Here is a 16898-nt window from a genome sequence, read left to right on the forward strand (position 1 = left end):
TAAACTTATAGGTTAGCTATAGTGAAATCATGTGTTCTCGGTTTGTTTATAATGCTTGTTGTGACCGAAAGTTGGATTGACAACACTCCTAGCTGTTTGATGTGCAGTCTTCTGACTCACTATTTTGACCGAATGTCTTTATTGAATATAAAGCTCTCAAAATTCGGCTGAAAAAAGAAACATCCTTCTATTTTATATGGCACTAAAAAGAAAAAGAAAATGTCAAGAGTGGGATTTGAACCCACGCCCTTTCGGACCAGTACCTGAAACTGGCGCCTTAGACCAACTCGGCCATCTTGACTTCTTGAAAAACAAATTTCAAAGTGGGTAGATGTTTGCTGATATAATTGCATAGCTGCGACCTTCTTCACATTCCCGATTCGTTTTTTTTTCCGAGACAAAGATTGCCAATTCGTAAAGACCTGAACCCAGTCCCGGCCAACCCAAGAGCCCTATAGCCCAAATGGCAGCTCTCCTGAACCCTACGGCTCGGCGCCTCACCCTCGCTGCCTGCCGCCGCCTTTCTTCGCCGCCGGCGGTGGAGCCCCTCGTGGCTCACTGGAGCACCCAAGGTTTGCCCTCCTGTCCATCCTCCCCCCCCCCCCCCCCCCCCCCCCTCTCCCACCTCCCATGTAACAAGAACCGAATGCACGCATTTTACTCGCTGCTAGTTGTAGTTCTTGGTCTGTTTGGTTGCTGTCATGTTATGGATATCAGATTCTGTATGCCAATCAATTGCTCCTTGTGGGATAATGTTGCGTTGTGTTGTACGAGCTTGGACAATGCGTGGAATCTGTATCATACTTGTCTTATGAGCCATGATCGGTTGCGAATTCTCTACTGAATTCCAGATTTGATAACTTAAAAACCAGACCGCTTCTCTGAAGCACAGGGGACACGCTAATAGTGCTATTTCTGAATTTTTGAACAGCAAGATACAATTCCAATCTGGTGGAGGTTAATGGCGGATTTGGGGAGATGGTTGCCGACACAAAGAGGTACTACGTGCTTGGAGGCAAAGGTGGTGTTGGGACAACAAGCATGGCAGCATCGCTTGCTATGAAGTTTGCCAGCCATGGTGAACCGACGCTCATACTTTCTATGCACCCAGCACATTCACTGGGTGATACATTTGAACAAGTATCTGAGCTCTTGTATTGTTATGCAATGCTAGTGGGATTAATTCTTTAGCCCCTCTTTTGAATATCTTGCATTCGTTGTTTATAGGACCTGAGTGGCGGTAGTATTGTACCTGTCAATGGAGTCGACTCTCTTTTTGCTGCCGAGGTAGGAGCAGTTGCACTGGAATGGTTTGCAATATCCCGTTCCATCTTGCAGTTTTATCTGTTCGGTGTGCATGGTCACCATCAGCTGTCCAATCATAAAACAAACACTTTTTATAATCCTGGAGGTAGTGAATGTTAGGAGAGGTTGATGTTTTCGATTTTGTAGTTGAAACTGGGTTCTGCCATGCTTGTACACTTAATGAAGTCATGTAGAGGATCCAATTCTGGTCATGCTTGTTGCTTTGATGATGGATGGAACTTGTTTCTTTACAGATTGGCCATGTTAATACAAAGGAGGAATCTTCTAATAGTGGATCTTTTATGCGTAATATACTGGACAAGATAGGGCTTGGAGTCCTTGCTGATCCGGTAAACATTACCTCGGAAATCTTTTTTTTTTTTTGCTTCTCCACCTTACATTTTAGTTGATTTCCAGTGTCATGGTAAAGTTTCTTTTTATTTGCATCTACATTGATGCTTAAATCGTATACGCCATAGGCTACATGTATGCTTGTTCTTGGACTGCCATTTTCTTCATTCGCAACACACCCAGATAATGATGTGTCTTGAGTTTGGACTTTGGACATGAGTTGTTGGTTTCATATGCTTATATACCTTATTATGTAGCACAGCTGCATCATATTTGCATACCACTGGTCAGTTGGCCGATTATTTCACATGCACTTTTTATTCAACATTGTCTGATCAGACAGAGTACCATAAATTTATCTTTTGTTTGCTATTTCTTTGAGCAGAGACATTTTTTGTTTTAATATCTTACTAGTTAACATTACTTATGCCCATGATGTCTGGCCTTTAAAGCTGGGAAAGAATAAGCTGCATGAAATGCTGATGAAAACTCCTGGATTTGGAGAAGCCGTTGCAATTTCGAAGGTATCAATCAAAGTTTACAGTTTGGTGGGGAATTTATTATTCGTTACATACTTTGTAAAGTTTAGTCATCACCTGAAGCGTATCCTTGCAGCTGATGCAAATCGTCGAACTGCAAGAGAGCAATAAATTTAGGCGCATAGTTTTGGATACCGCGGCAACTGTATGCACACTTCACTTTGCCTTGAATCCAAGTCTATTCTATTTCTGCTTATTTCACTTCTAATTGGGTTATTATACTTACATACTGCACAGGGGCATACACTTAACCTTTTATCTGCTACAACTTTAATGGAGAAGCTCCTTGGTATGGCCAATAAGGTGAGCTTTGCCGCAACCACTAACCTTGCCTCATATAGCTTTATCCTGGTTACATGAATTTCGCTTGATAGAGTATGTATTTGCGCATGTTTTTTTTCTTGCGATATTTACATGATGGTGATCGAAGTAGTAATTATTAAGGAACAGCGGCAGGGACAAACTGTTAGGGTTTGTGGGCTTTCTCTCATATAAGAAAATAATTCCGTAAAAATTGCAAAGGCCTACTTGTTGCATGGCATAGGTGCTAAGTATAGTCCCAAATGGATAGTGGAGGGGAGTTGAGACCAACATATAAGGGACTCTCTCTCACTCCTGCTATTAGCTTGAGAAGAAGACCGATACACGCACTCTCCTCTGCTGCTGCTGCCCGTCTCGCCATGCCATGGAACACACGCTCGCATAGTGTTTCGTCGAACCGGGCTTAGATCCATGCTAAGTATTTGTTTTTTAGCTTGCTGGTTAGAGTTGCTAATTATTTATTATTAGTTATGAGTCATTAGTAGATGTGTTAGTAACAGCCATTTCCGGTTTGTTTGATGGTGGGCTGTTACCGACTCAGATGTGGGTTTATCCCATCGTCTTACCCCACTGACTATAAAGAGAGTAGTTCGGCAACCCTAACCGTTACCCATCAGAGTGCATCTACCATCTGCCCGCTCGCACCACTTTCACTGTTCCTCTCGCTCATCTTGGCTGCACGGTAGAGCAGGGCTCTGGAAATGCGCCTTCACGAACCTGCATCTGGTGAAGGGTGATAAGTTTTTGGGTGAGTGTGTCGTTACGACTGCTCACCTTCTTTTGACTACTTCCGTGACCAAGACGACTTCCACGACTTTGACATTGCGGATCTCGCCATGGCCGACACCAGCATGACTGCCACTGCTTGACTAGATTGTATATCTTTTCACCTCTTTTTTGTTCATGTGAATGCTATTTATGCGAATTTTATAGATATGCGAGTTCTATGTTTTGTACATAACTCGCATGCCTAGTTTAGAGTGTGATTAATATTGCTAGCACGGTTGTCATGGTATTAATCTGGATTGAATTAATTATAAATTTCCTACATATTTCAACAATCCTAAAACCTTATTTGTTTAGGCAATTTTCAATTCAAGGCTTTGTTGCTGCTCTGAAACAGAACCCGTTTACGGGTGTGCACCTTAAGCTTTGGCAAATGAGAACCATCTTGTGGCTCACTGTTCCGAGCGCAGTTTGAACGACCACATTCTTTCCCTTGAACCTGTGAGAATTCTTTTTCAGCACAGGCTCTAGACTGTCTGTCGGCCCTCTTGGTGTGTGTATCTTTTGCCTCGTGTTCTCTGGGTACACGTAAATAGTGATTAGTCTCAAGATAGTTTTGTTTGCCAACGCTTAAAGTGCACCCTCTTATATGGATTCGGTTTCAGAGCAGTAGCAAAGCCTTGAATCAAAAATTGCGTAAACAAATTAGGTTTTTGGATTGTTGGAATAATGAGCAATTTTTGAATTAATTTAATCAAGATTAATATCATGAGAGGAATGCTAGCAATATTAGTCACATACTCTAAACTAGTCATGCGAGTACATATGAAACACATAACTTATATATCTATGAAATTCACATGAACAAGGTGAACGGGATGTTTGATCTGGTTGGAACGGCTGCTTTGGTGGCAGTCTTGCCGGTGTCAGCCACAGCAAGATCGGTAAAGTCGGAAGTCGTGGAAGTTGCCGCGGTTGTTTAAGTAGTTGAACAAAGATGAGCCGAGACGTCCCCCAAAAACCTAATCGCCCTTCACCGGGTGAAGGTTCGCTAAGGTGACGGTTCTGGAGCCCTACTCTCTCGTGCACGTGGTCGCCAGGTTGGGGAAGCCAAGAGCGACACAGTGAGAGGAATGGTGGTGCGAGTGCGAGGTAGCAGATACGATCTGATGGGTGACACAAAGGTTGCTGAACTTATCTTTATATAGTCGGTCGAGTAAGACTTTGGATAAACCCACGATCCGAGTCGGTAACAAACCACATTTGAACAAGTTGGAAATGTTTGTTATTAACATGTTCGTTAATGAATCGTAATTATTATTAATTAATTATCCATTCCAACCAGCAAATATAAAACGCACACTCGACATAGGTCTGAGCTTGGCTCGGCTCGGCTCTTTCATGAAACATGTGCGAGGCAAACGGCGGAGGAGGAGCGGCGTGTATCAGTCCTCTTCCCAAGCTCTTAGGAGGAGTGAGAGGGCGAGAGTCCCTTGTATGTTGATATCAACTTCCCTCCATGTGAGACCAAACTTTGCACCCATGCCATGCAACCATAGTTGTCCTTTAAGATTTCCTGGGAGTTGTTTTTTATATGGGCTAAAGCTACAAACTACATCAAAGTAAGATTTTTTCCATGCGGTGTAAGGGCTATGGACTTATTGTAACGAATTTTAACGGTAGAAAGAGAAAAGGAAGCCAAACAAACCGTTTTGTTAGGTTCAACTCGCCTTTTTTCTTCTTGGACAATTAGAATACCCATTATAAGGCCAAATACTTTTGTGCTGGTTTGTTTCCTGTTTTGAAACCCTCCATGCTCTTTTCTCTTAGGTAATATTACTTAGAAATATCTTTAGTTAATTTATTTATGTTCCTGAAATGCCCAAATGAGTATTCATATGAGATACTAGGTGGTGCATGCTACAGGTCACAAGGCCTTTTGACTACATGTTGGTGCATTGTGACAGAACTATAGTGTCCTTTTCGTTGTGACTACATGTTGGTCACAATGCCTTTTGACTACATGTTGGTATTGAGTTCAAATAGTTAAAGAAAATAAACGCTATAAATACAGTGCGCGTCCACAGTGATGTAGGAAGCACAGATTTTTGTACCAGCTGTTGAAACTCGTTTGGAAACTTTCCTGAATTATGCTTTGCTGGGACCCTGAAACCAGTCTTGTGTTTATGCGAATGTGCAAGTAAGTATAACACATGTAACTCCACGGACTTTTCAGGCTGTGAATTTAGCGTCGTCCTTCCCAGCTCTTAAATCGGCTTTCGGGAAAGACCAAATAGATGTAAGTGCATACTAATTTCCTGTTTCAGTTGGATAGTTATGTTTGTAGCATGTATTACAGACTGATCATCTTTCTATTGTATAAAGCCTGCCAGGATAGAGGTGCTAAGAAAGCAGATTGCCAGAGTACATGAGCTTATGCAAGATCCACAATCAACTGAATTTATCATTGTGACGATTCCTACGGTAAATGCCCAACCATTATTGCAATAGCAGCAACATTTATTTGATGCAAAAACGTGTTAGCAAAGATTGAAACACATACATGTTAGCTGCATCGATTTGGTCATGCTTGTGGGTGCTCGCTTTCTCAGGTCATGGCGATTACCGAGTCATCAAGGTTCCATGCATCTTTAAAGAAGGATGGTGCGCCAGCAACAAGGCTTATCGTAAATCAAGTATTGCCCCCCTCTACATCTGACTGTAGATTTTGTTCTACAAAACGCAAGGTACAGAGCTGCTACCATTCTGGCAAGTCGGTACACGCGCTGTAATTCCCATGATTCAGTTTGGCACGGAGCTTCCAATCGCATAACATAACCTAGCAATGCTACATCCCTTAGAGTTTGTTTCCTGAATTAGTTAAAACTTGACGGTTTCAGGAAGAAGCACGTGCCCTGAATATGATAAGCAATGATCGTGAGCTTGGCGGCCTAGAGCTAATCCAAGCGCCACTTCTCGATGTGGAGGTCAGAGGCGCCCCTGCTCTCAGATTCTTGGGCGATGTGGTCTGGAAATAGCCGCTAGGATGCCATGCCGTGACGAGAATTTTGTTGTTTCGTCTGAAGCTCCACAGTACTGGTGGCGGCACTCAAATTGTCCAGAAATGTGGTGGGATCTGGAGAAAAGATGAAACCCAGCAGGATACCAGGCTGTTCAGGCTGTAGATCTGCTTCAGCTTTTCACGATTGGTAGGTTTTTCAATAACAAACGGAGTATTAGTTGCTGCCCTCACGTGTTTATCTCTTAATTGGACAATCCATGATCGTGTTGTATCTGTCGGTGCAACCGTCGAGTTTAACCCTATATTTGTCATGAAACAGCGCATTTCTAAACGAAGCAAATCCGTTGTTTTCAGTGGGTAAAGAGGTCTCTTCCAGGTCCAGTGTGTGCTACTGCAGGCACATTTTCCGTTTCTTTTCCTCGTGTGATGTGGCTGTGGCATCGCGATTATTTAATTTAAATAGTAATTAAAGAGCCTGACAGGTACCCATCTGAAGGCTGTATTTGCACAACCGCTAATCAGATGTTTAGATTAGATATAAGAGTATAAACCACTCGTATTGTTGTTCATAAAAGTATTGTTTAGAAAAGATATAAAAATATTTACGGGATCAAAGAGATTAGAGGAAAGGCAGCTGTGCGCACCCCACCTTCCTCAAGGTGGCCACATCTGAAGCCCGTGTACATCTCTGTGAAAAGTCTCTTTTTTTTCGTTGTCTTATTAGTTCCTTTCCGCTAGGCAGCTAGGCATTCTACATTTTTAAGTTTGTTTTGCCAATCCTGCATTTTTCTTCTGCTTTTCAGTCACCTACTGGTGTGCCTTCTGTAAAGCCTTTTCCTTCTGGTCTTTTTTTCTATTCTTTGCGCAAAGCGTTTGAAAATAAAATTACAGTATCCTTGATGCTAAAGTACTACTCCGACGGAGGGAGCAGCATACATGGTGCACACTCATGGTGCACAATCTCTTTTTCACATTCATGAATAAACATCACACAGCCTATTGTCAAGATGTTTCTTCGATTTCTCGAAACGTATTATCTTTGGCCGGGCCTGCTTACCATGTTGCATGGTGGTTCGTATTATTTTTGGTCAGGCCTGCTTACCATGTGCATGGTGCGCTCCCATTTCGTTGGTTAGAAAAGCAGTCACATGTCTCAGCAAAAGGTGAAGACAATACTACACTAGCTGGCACCAGTCACCGGTGCTTGTCTTAGGCCCTGTTTGGTTCCAAATAAGTCACCAACTTATTTGGTAAAGTGAAAAAAGTGACTTAGGTCCTGTTTGGTTCCAAATAAGTCACCAACTTATAAGTCGAAAAGCGCAAAAAGTGACTTATTTTGCCAAACAGACCTAACTTATAAGTCACCCCAACTTATAAGTCATAAGTTGCTCCACCCCAACTTAAAACTTATAAGTTATCCCCTTTTGCATGGGTCCCACCACCTTTACCTAAAAAAAATAAGGTGGGAAGGTGTTCTCAGGTGACTTATAAGTCAAGTGACAACCAAACAGGCATGACTTATAAGTCATTGGTCTTAAGTCACCTGACTTATAAGTCAGGTGACTTATTGAAACCAAACAGGCCCTTATTTTGCCAAAGGGACCCAACTTATAAGTCACCCCAACTTATAAGTCATAAGTTGCTCCACCCCAACTTAAAACTTATAAGTCACCTCCTTTTGTGTGGGTCCCATCACCTTTACATTAAAAAACAAGGTGAGAAGGTGTGGTCAGGTGACTTATAAGGCCCTGTTTGGTTTCAAATAAGTCACCAACTTATAAGTCAAAAAGTGCAAAAAGTGACTTATTTTGCCAAACAGACCCAACTTATAAGTCATAAGTTGCTTCACCCCAACTTAAAACTTATAAGCCACCCCCTTTTGCATGGGTCCCACCACCTTTACATAAAAAACAAGGTGGGAAGGTGTGCTCAGGTGACTTATAAGTCAGGTGACAACCAAACAGGCGTGACTTATAAGTCACTGGTTTTAAGTCACCTGACTTATAAGTCGGGTGACTTATTGGAACCAAACAGGCCCTAAGTCAGGTGACAACCAAACAGGTGTGACTTATAAGTCACTGGTTTTAAGTCACCTGACTTATAAGTCAGGTAACTTATTGGAACCAAACAGGTGGCCATGTTTGGTTTCAAATAAGTCACCAACTTATAAGTCGAAAAGTGAAAAAGTGACTTATTTTGCCAAACAGACCCAACTTATAAGTCACCCCAACTTATAAGTCATAAGTTGCTCCACCCCAACTTAAAACTTATAAGTCACCCTCTTTTGCATGGGTCCCACCACCTTTATATAAAAAAAACAAGGTGGGAAGGTGTGGTCAGGTGACTTATAAGTCAGGTGACAACCAAACAGACGTGACTTATAAGTCACTGGTTTTAAGTCACCTGATTTATAAATTAGGTGACTTATTGGAACCAAACAGGCCCTTAGTTATTTTGGACAGCATACGTAAAGTGCAGAGGAACCAAAGTATAGCCGAAAATCAGTTTTGGCTCTCGGGTCCATACGCTCCCGCAATCTGGATTGTCCACACTTTTCATGATGCGCGCCTCGTGTGTACTCCTATACTTTCTATAAGGAGAAACGTTGCCACCCGGCCAAAGATTCGGCCGATCGCGTCCACGAGCGCAGCCCCCTAGTGATTCAGATCAAGACATGTAAGGTACATGGGCCCACCCCCGGTGCTTGTCCTCCTTCTCCCTTATCTTCTCACTCTACATTTACCTCATGCTCGCGCTGGGCTGCAGCTTCTTCTTTGCTGCAGCCGCCTTGCCCAGACACGACAGCATCTCGCCGAAGATGAACTGCCAGCGGAGATGGCTACCAACACCCATCCCCCTCTCGAGCAAATCTTCCCACGCACGTGCGCCTTCAAACTCCAATCCCCCACACGCGTTTTGCTGCGCGGCGAGAGGTCACCAGTGCTCGCGACGGTGACTACACTGGTAGAAAAAGGGCATGTAGTCCCAGTTCGTAAGGGCCTTTAGTCCCGGTTCCTGAACCGGGACTAAAGTGTCGGTACTAATGCCCTGTACCTTTAGTCCCGGTTCAATGCAGAACCGGGACTGATGGGCCTCCACGTGGGCAGTGCGCAGAGCCCAGGCAGGAGACCCTTTGGTCCCGGTTGGTGGCACTAACCGGGACCAATAGGCATCCACGCGTCAGCATTTCTGTGGCTGGGGTTTTTGTTTTTTTTGAAGGGGGGGGGGGTTGGGGGTTTTGGGGGGTTAATTTAGGTGTTTCATATATTGTGTTAGCTAGCTATAACTAAAAGAGAGAAGTGTCCTCTCTTACGTCCGTGCTTGGTCGACGCTACGTACTATACATATGTATAGAGAGGACTAGACACGCTAGTTAGCTAGTAAGCAAACGAAGGAAACAAAAGATCGTCATGAACATATATGCATACAGAGAGAAGTGATATCGACCACCTCTCCTTCTCCGAGAGATTGGTCGAACAACAAGTTCTCGTATATCTATCCGACACTACCGGCTACATATATACAATAATTATCTCTTACAAATATAATCACATGGACTCATGGTCCACATAGTATTCTCCGTCTTCAGCGATCACTTGGTCAAGAAAGAATGCCGCCAATTCCTCTTGAATTGCTCGCATGCGAGTTGGTGCTAGGAGTTCATCCCGCTTCCGAAACATCTAATTTGAAGAAGGGGGTCAATACATATATATATATGAATGAATGAAACTCAATACAAATGATGGTAATAAAATAAAATTGTGAATGTTGTTATTTACGTACTTCATATTGTTCGTCAGAGTACCCGCCCCGCTCACAGGTCGTGTGGCGGATGGACTCGCAGACGTAGTATCCACAGAAATCATTCCCTTTTTCCTGCCACAACCACTTTACAAGAAATAGACGTCAATCAAACTGATAAGCAAGAATGCTAAATGGTATTGATGAAACTAGCACTTGAATCACTAGGAGATGCGCGGAACATGCTACTATAGTACTTACTTTCGGGTGTCTAAATTCCAGCTCCTTCGGCAGTCCCGGAACTATTTTGGTGAATTTTCTCCAAACCCTGCCGGACAAAGAAAACAATAACTTGATATGAGGAAATGAACAAAGTTGCTGATATGGTGGATAATGATCGATTTAACTTACTTCTTGAGGATTTCAGTCATGTCCACATACTCCCGGGGATCTTTTCGTTTAGAGTCCAAGACGGTTACTACTCCCTGCTCAAGCCTAATCTCTAGGAGAATATAGTGGAAACTGCACACGCATGCATAACTCATCAATTACATTACTATAACCTGGACTAATATATAAGGGAAACCGAATATGCACAAGACAGTAACACTCACTTGAAGTTGTAAGGAAAGAGTATTATATCTTTGTTTTCATTTTTTTGAATGATCGTAGCAAGTTGGCCTTGGTATCTCCGGGACGATGTTGAACCTCAGTTGCATCTATGAGATATGTGTTAATGAACCCAATATCACCGATTTGTCTTTTCTTCAATTCGGCGATCTTCATTCTGCATAATATAGTGAGGATAATTATAAATACATGCAATGAAAGAGATGAGCTATATAGAGAGACTTAATGACAGAAGTAGTACTTACGGACAGTAGCAGGTGATCGTTGTTTTATCGAGGGCCAATTGATTGAAAAACTGATAGAACTCCTCAAATGGAATAGGCAACAATTCAATTCCAACGAGGTCATGCTCCGGTTTAACTCTCGCATACAAAGTACTCCTCCCCCCAGACTCTCTGCAGATTTTCAAGTACCAATCATGTAATCTTCGCATCATCGTTGTTAAAGATTTTTCATCTTTGACGAGAGGCTTCCCGTACTCGTATCTGTGTATCTGCACCTCCATGGTATCATAATGTACATCGTCGGGCAGGTAATCGTCAACATTGCCATAACCGGGCACCATCCTCGGATCGACGATGTCGCTAGGCACCTTGAGGGGAGGGGGCACGATTGCTTTGCTTGTTCGCCGAGCTGGGCAATTTGTTTCCCAGCTGCTCGTCATTCTTTCAGCCTTTGATCACTGACTGTACTTCCCGACCGCTCCGCTTCGGCCCATGTCTTTGCAATAATGCGCTCATAGTTGCCTTTCGGCGGAGACTTGGGTGGTTTTGCCAGGGCAGCCAGAGTGCGCTTCACTTTCACCGGATCTACCTTCTCCTCCGGAGGTGGATGTCTCTTTGCTCTCAACCCTTGAAACCAGTCATCCACTTCGGTTCGCGCGATCTCGGCGTTATCCTCCGGGGTCCTCTCATATGGTAACTTCTCTGGAGTCTTCAGAGAAGGACCGAATCTGTATGTCCTCCCGCCTCTGGTTGTACTGCTAGACGCCGACCGAGTAGACGGAGCGGTTGTCTTCTTTACTTGCTTACGAGGCGGAGGAGAAGGACTACGACGCGCCGGAGCAGCTGGAGCGGCGACAGGTCTCTTCCGCCTTTGCTGACGAGGCGGAGAAGGAGGAGGCTGGCTGCTCGGGTGCGTCGGCGCAGGCGGAGAAGGAGGCGGTGGAGGAGGCGGAGTGCCCTGGCTCGCCGGAGGAGGAGGAGGAGGCGGAGGCATCCAGTTCGGAAGGTTGATGAGCTCCTTCCGCCATAGGCATGGAGTCTTCAGAGCAGACCCCAGCCGAGTCTCCCCTTCACCGGTAGGGTGGTCAAGCTGGAGGTCCTCAAATCCCTCCGTTATTTCATCCACCATCACCCTAGCATATCCTTCTGGAATCGGCCGGCAGTGAAAAGTTGCTCCGGGTTCAGTAGGATAAACAGAGCCAACAGCCTCCTTGACCTTCAAATTCATCCATTGCGTCATAAGGTGGCAATTTTGAGACTCCGTGATAGCATCCACGGGATAGCTGGCAGGAGCCATCAAGTGTCGGGGAACGTAGTAATTTCAAAAAAATTCCTACGCACACGCAAGATCATGGTGATGCATAGCAACGAGGGGAGAGTGTGATCTATGTACCCTTGTAGACCGACAGCGGAAGCGTTAGCACAACGCGGTTGATGTAGTCGTACGTCTTCACGGCCCGACCGATCAAGCACCGAAACTACGGCACCTCCGAGTTTTAGCACACGTTCAGCTCGATGACGATCCCCGGACTCCGATCCAGCAAAGCGTCGGGGAAGAGTTCCGTCAGCACGACGGCGTGGTGGCGATCTTGATGTTCTACCGTCGCAGGGCTTCGCCTAAGCACCGCTACAATATTATCGAGGATTATGGTGGAAGGGGGCACCGCACACGGCTAAGAATATGATCACGAGGATCAACTTGTGTCTCTAGGGGTGTCCCTTGCCTCCGTATATAAAGGATCCAAGGGGGGGGGTGCGGCCGGCCCTAGTAGGAGGCGCGCAGGAGGATTCCTACTCCTACCGGGAGTAGGACTCCCCTCCCTTTCCTTGTCCAAGTAGGAGAGGGGGAAGGAGAGAAGGAAAAGGGGGGGGGGCGCCGCCCCTCCCTCCTTGTCCAATTCAGACTAGGGGGAGAGGGGGCGCGCGGCCTGCCATGGCAGCCCCTCCTCTTCTCCACTTTAGGCCCATGAGGCCCATTAACCCCCCGGGGGGTTCCGGTAACCCCCCGGTGCTCCGGTTTTATCCGAAACTTCCCCGGAACACTTCCGGTGTCCGAATATAGCCGTCCAATATATCAATCTTTATGTCTCGACCATTTCGAGACTCCTCGTCATGTCCGTGATCACATCCGGGACTCCGAACTAACTTCGGTACATCAAAACTCATAAACTCATAATATAACTGTCATCGAAACCTTAAGCGTGCGGACCCTACGGGTTCGAGAACAATGTAGACATGACCGAGACACGTCTCCGGTCAATAACCAATAGCGGAACCTGGATGCTCATATTGGCTCCTACATATTCTACGAAGATCTTTTATCGGTCAGACCGCATAACAACATACGTTGTTCCCTTTGTCATCGGTATGTTACTTGCCCGAGATTCGATCGTCGGTATCCCATACCTAGTTCAATCTCGTTACCGGCAAGTCTCTTTACTCGTTCCGTAATACATCATCTCACAACTAACTCATTAGTTGCAATGCTTGCAAGGCTTATGTGATGTGTATTACCGAGAGGGCCCAGAGATACCTCTCCAACAATCGGAGTGACAAATCCTAATCTCGAAATACGCCAACCCAACATGTACCTTTGGAGACACCTGTAGAGCACCTTTATAATCACCCATTTACGTTGTGACATTTGGTAGCACATAAAGTGTTCCTCCGACAAACGGGAGTTGCATAATCTCATAGTCATAGGAACATGTATAAGTCATGAAGAAAGCAATAGCAACATACTAAACGATCGGGTGCTAAGCTAATGGAATGGGTCATGTCAATCACATCATTCTCCTAATGATGTGATCCCGTTAATCAAATAACAACTCTTTTGTTTATGGTTAGGAAACATAACCATCTTCGATTAACGAGCTAGTCAAGTAGAGGCATACTAGTGACACTCTGTTTGTCTATGTATTCACACATGTATTATGTTTCCGGTTAATACAATTCTAGCATGAATAATAAACATTTATCATGATATAAGGAAATAAATAATAACTTTATTATTGCCTCTAGGGCATATTTCCTTCAGTCTTCCACTTGCACTAGAGTCAATAATCTAGTTCACATCGCCATGTGATTCAACACTAAGAGTTCACATCACCATGTGATTAACACCCATAGTTCACATCGTCATGTGACCTATACCCAAAGGGTTTACTAGAGTCAATAATCTAGTTCACATCATTTATGTGATTAACACCCAAAGAGTACTAAGGTGTGATCATGTTTTGCTTGTGAGATAATTTTAGTCAACGGGTCTGTCACATACAGATCCGTAAGTATTTTGCGAATTCTATGTCTACAATGCTCTGCACGGAGCTACTCTAGCTAATTGCTCCCACTTTCAATATGTATCTAGATCGAGACTTAGAGTCATCCAGATGTGTGTCAAAACTTGCATCGACGTAACTTTTTACGACGAACCTTTTGTCACCTCCATAATCGAGAAATATTTCCTTATTCCACTAAGGATAATTTTGACCAATGTCCAGTGATCTACTCTTAGATCACTATTGTACTCCCTTGCTTAACACAGTGTAGGGTATACAATAGATCTGGTACACATCATGGCATACTTTATAGAACCTATGGCTGAGGCATAGAGAATGACTTTGATTCTCTTTCTATCTTCTGCCGTGGTCGGGCTTTGAGTCTTACTCAATTTTATACCTTGTAACACAGCCAAGAACTCTTTCTTTGACTGTTCCATTTTTGAACTACTTCAAAATATTGTCAAGGTATGTACTCATTGAAAAAACTTATCAAGCGTCTTGATCTATCTCTATAGATTTTGATGCTTAATATGTAAGCAGCTTCATCGAGGTCTTTCTTTTGAAAAAACTTCTTTAAAAACACTCCTTTATGCTTTGCAGAATAATTCTACATTATTTCCGATCAACAATATGTCATTCACATATACTTATCAGAAATGCTGTAGTGCTCCCATTCACTTTCTTGTAAATACAGGCTTCACCGCAAGTCTGTATAAAACTATATGCTTTGATCATACTATTAAAGCGTTTATTCCAACTCCGAGAGGCTTGCACCAGTCCATAAATGGATCGCTGGAGCTTGCACACTTTGTTAGCTCCTTTTGGATCGACAAAACCTTCCGGCTGCATCATATACAACTCTTCTTCCAGAAATCCATTTAGGAATGCAGTTTTGACATCCATTTGCTGGATTTCATAAAATGCGGCAATTGCTAACATGATTCGGACAGACTTAAGCATAGATACGAGTGAGAAAATCTCATCATAGTCAACACCTTGAACTTGTCGAAAACCTTTTTGCGACAATTCTAGCTTTGTAGATAGTAACACTACTATCAGCGTCCGTCTTCCTCTTGAAGATCCATTTAATCTCAATGGCTCGCCGATCATTGGGCAAGTCAATCAAAGTCCATACTTTGTTCTCATACATGGATCTCATCTCAGATTTCATGGCCTCAAGCCATTTCGCGGAATCTAGGCTCATCATCGCTTCCTCATAGTTCGCAAGTTCGTCATGGTCTAGTAACATGACTTCCAGAACAGGATTATCGTACCACTTTGGTGCGGATCTCACTCTGGTTTACCTACGAGATTCGGTATTAACTTGATCTGAAGTTACATGATCATCATCATTAGTCTTCCTCACTAATTGGTGTAGTAGTCACAGGAACAGATTTCTTGTGATGAACTACTTTTCAATAAGGGAGAAGGTACAATTACCTTATCAAGTTCTACTTTCCTCCCACTCACTTCTTTCAAGAGAAACTCCTTCTCTAGAAAGGATCCATTCTTAGCAACGAATGTCTTGCCTTCGGATCTGTGATAGAAGGTGTACCCAATAGTCTCCTTTGGGTATCCTATGAAGACATATTTCCCCGATTTGGGTTTGAGCTTATCAGGATGAAACTTTTTCATATAAGCATCACAATCCCAAACTTTAAGAAATGACAACTTTGGTTTCTTGCCAAACCACAGTTCAGATTGTGTCGTCTCAACGGACTTAGATGGTGCCCTTTTAAACGTGAATGCAGCTGTCTTTAATGCATAACCCCAAAATGATAGTGGTAGATCGGTAAGAGACATCATAGATCGCACCATATCTAATAAAGTACGGTTATGATGTTCGGACACACCATTATGCTGTGGTGTTCTAGGTGGCGTGAGTAGTGAAACTATTTCACATTGTTTTAATTGAAGGCCAGACTCGTAACTCAAATATTTTACCTCTGCGATCATATCGTAGAAACTTTTATTTTCTTGTTACGATGATTCTCCACTTCACTCTGAAATTTTTTCAAATATTTCAGACTTGTGTTTCATTAAGTAGATATACCCACATCTGCTCAAATCATCTGTGAAGGTCAGAAAATAATGATACCCGCCACGAGCCTTAACACTTATCGGATCTCATACATCAGTATGTATTATTTCCAATAAGTCAGTTGCTCGCTCCATAGTTCCGGAGAACGGCGTTTTAGTCATCTTGCCCATGAGGCATGGTTCGCAAGCATCAACTGATTCATAATCAAGTGATTCCAAAAACCCATTAGCATGGAGTTTCTTCATGCGCTTTACACCAATATGACCTAAACGACAGTGCCACAAATAAGTTGCACTATCATTATTAACTTTGCATCTTTTGGTTTCAATATTATGATTATGTGTATCACTACGATCGAGATCCAACGAACTATTTTCATTGGGTGTGTAACCATATAAGGTTTTATTCATGTAAACAGAACAACAATTTATTCTCTTACTTAAATGAATAACCGTATTACAATAAACATGATCAAATCATATTCATGCTCAACACAAACACCAAATAACACTTATTCAGGTTCAACACTAATCCCGAAAGTATAGGGAGTGTGCGATGATGATCATATCAATCTTGGAACCACTTCCAACACACATCATCACTTCACCCTTAACTAGTCTCTGTTTATTCTGCAACTCCCGTTTCGAGTTACTAATCTTAGCAACTGAACTAGTATCAAATACTGAGGGGTTGCTATAAACACTAGTAAAGTACACA

General features: G+C 43.3%; 1 protein-coding gene and 1 non-coding gene across 2 annotated transcripts; one reads left to right on the forward strand and one right to left on the reverse strand.

Annotated features, from left to right (window-relative positions):
• Positions 1-220: 220 nt before the first annotated feature.
• On the reverse strand, positions 221-301 carry TRNAL-CAG (transfer RNA leucine (anticodon CAG)). Its single transcript has one exon. It is a non-coding gene; the product is annotated as a tRNA-Leu (tRNA).
• A 99-nt stretch (positions 302-400) lies between these two features.
• Positions 401-6626, forward strand: LOC147985810 (ATPase GET3B-like). The gene is made up of 11 exons (XM_087544308.1): positions 401-572; positions 932-1140; positions 1228-1287; positions 1560-1655; positions 2109-2180; positions 2272-2340; positions 2433-2498; positions 5479-5541; positions 5628-5726; positions 5855-5989; positions 6143-6626. Exons 1-11 carry the CDS (start codon positions 464-466, stop codon positions 6278-6280), a joined length of 1116 nt encoding a protein of 371 aa, XP_087400434.1. The 5' UTR covers positions 401-463; the 3' UTR covers positions 6281-6626.
• Positions 6627-16898: the final 10272 nt, after the last annotated feature.

Source organism: Triticum urartu, chromosome 2A (genome assembly GCF_056163025.1).
Source record: "Triticum urartu cultivar PI428250 chromosome 2A, HENAU_Tu73, whole genome shotgun sequence".
Classification (NCBI taxonomy): Eukaryota; Viridiplantae; Streptophyta; class Magnoliopsida; order Poales; family Poaceae; genus Triticum; species Triticum urartu.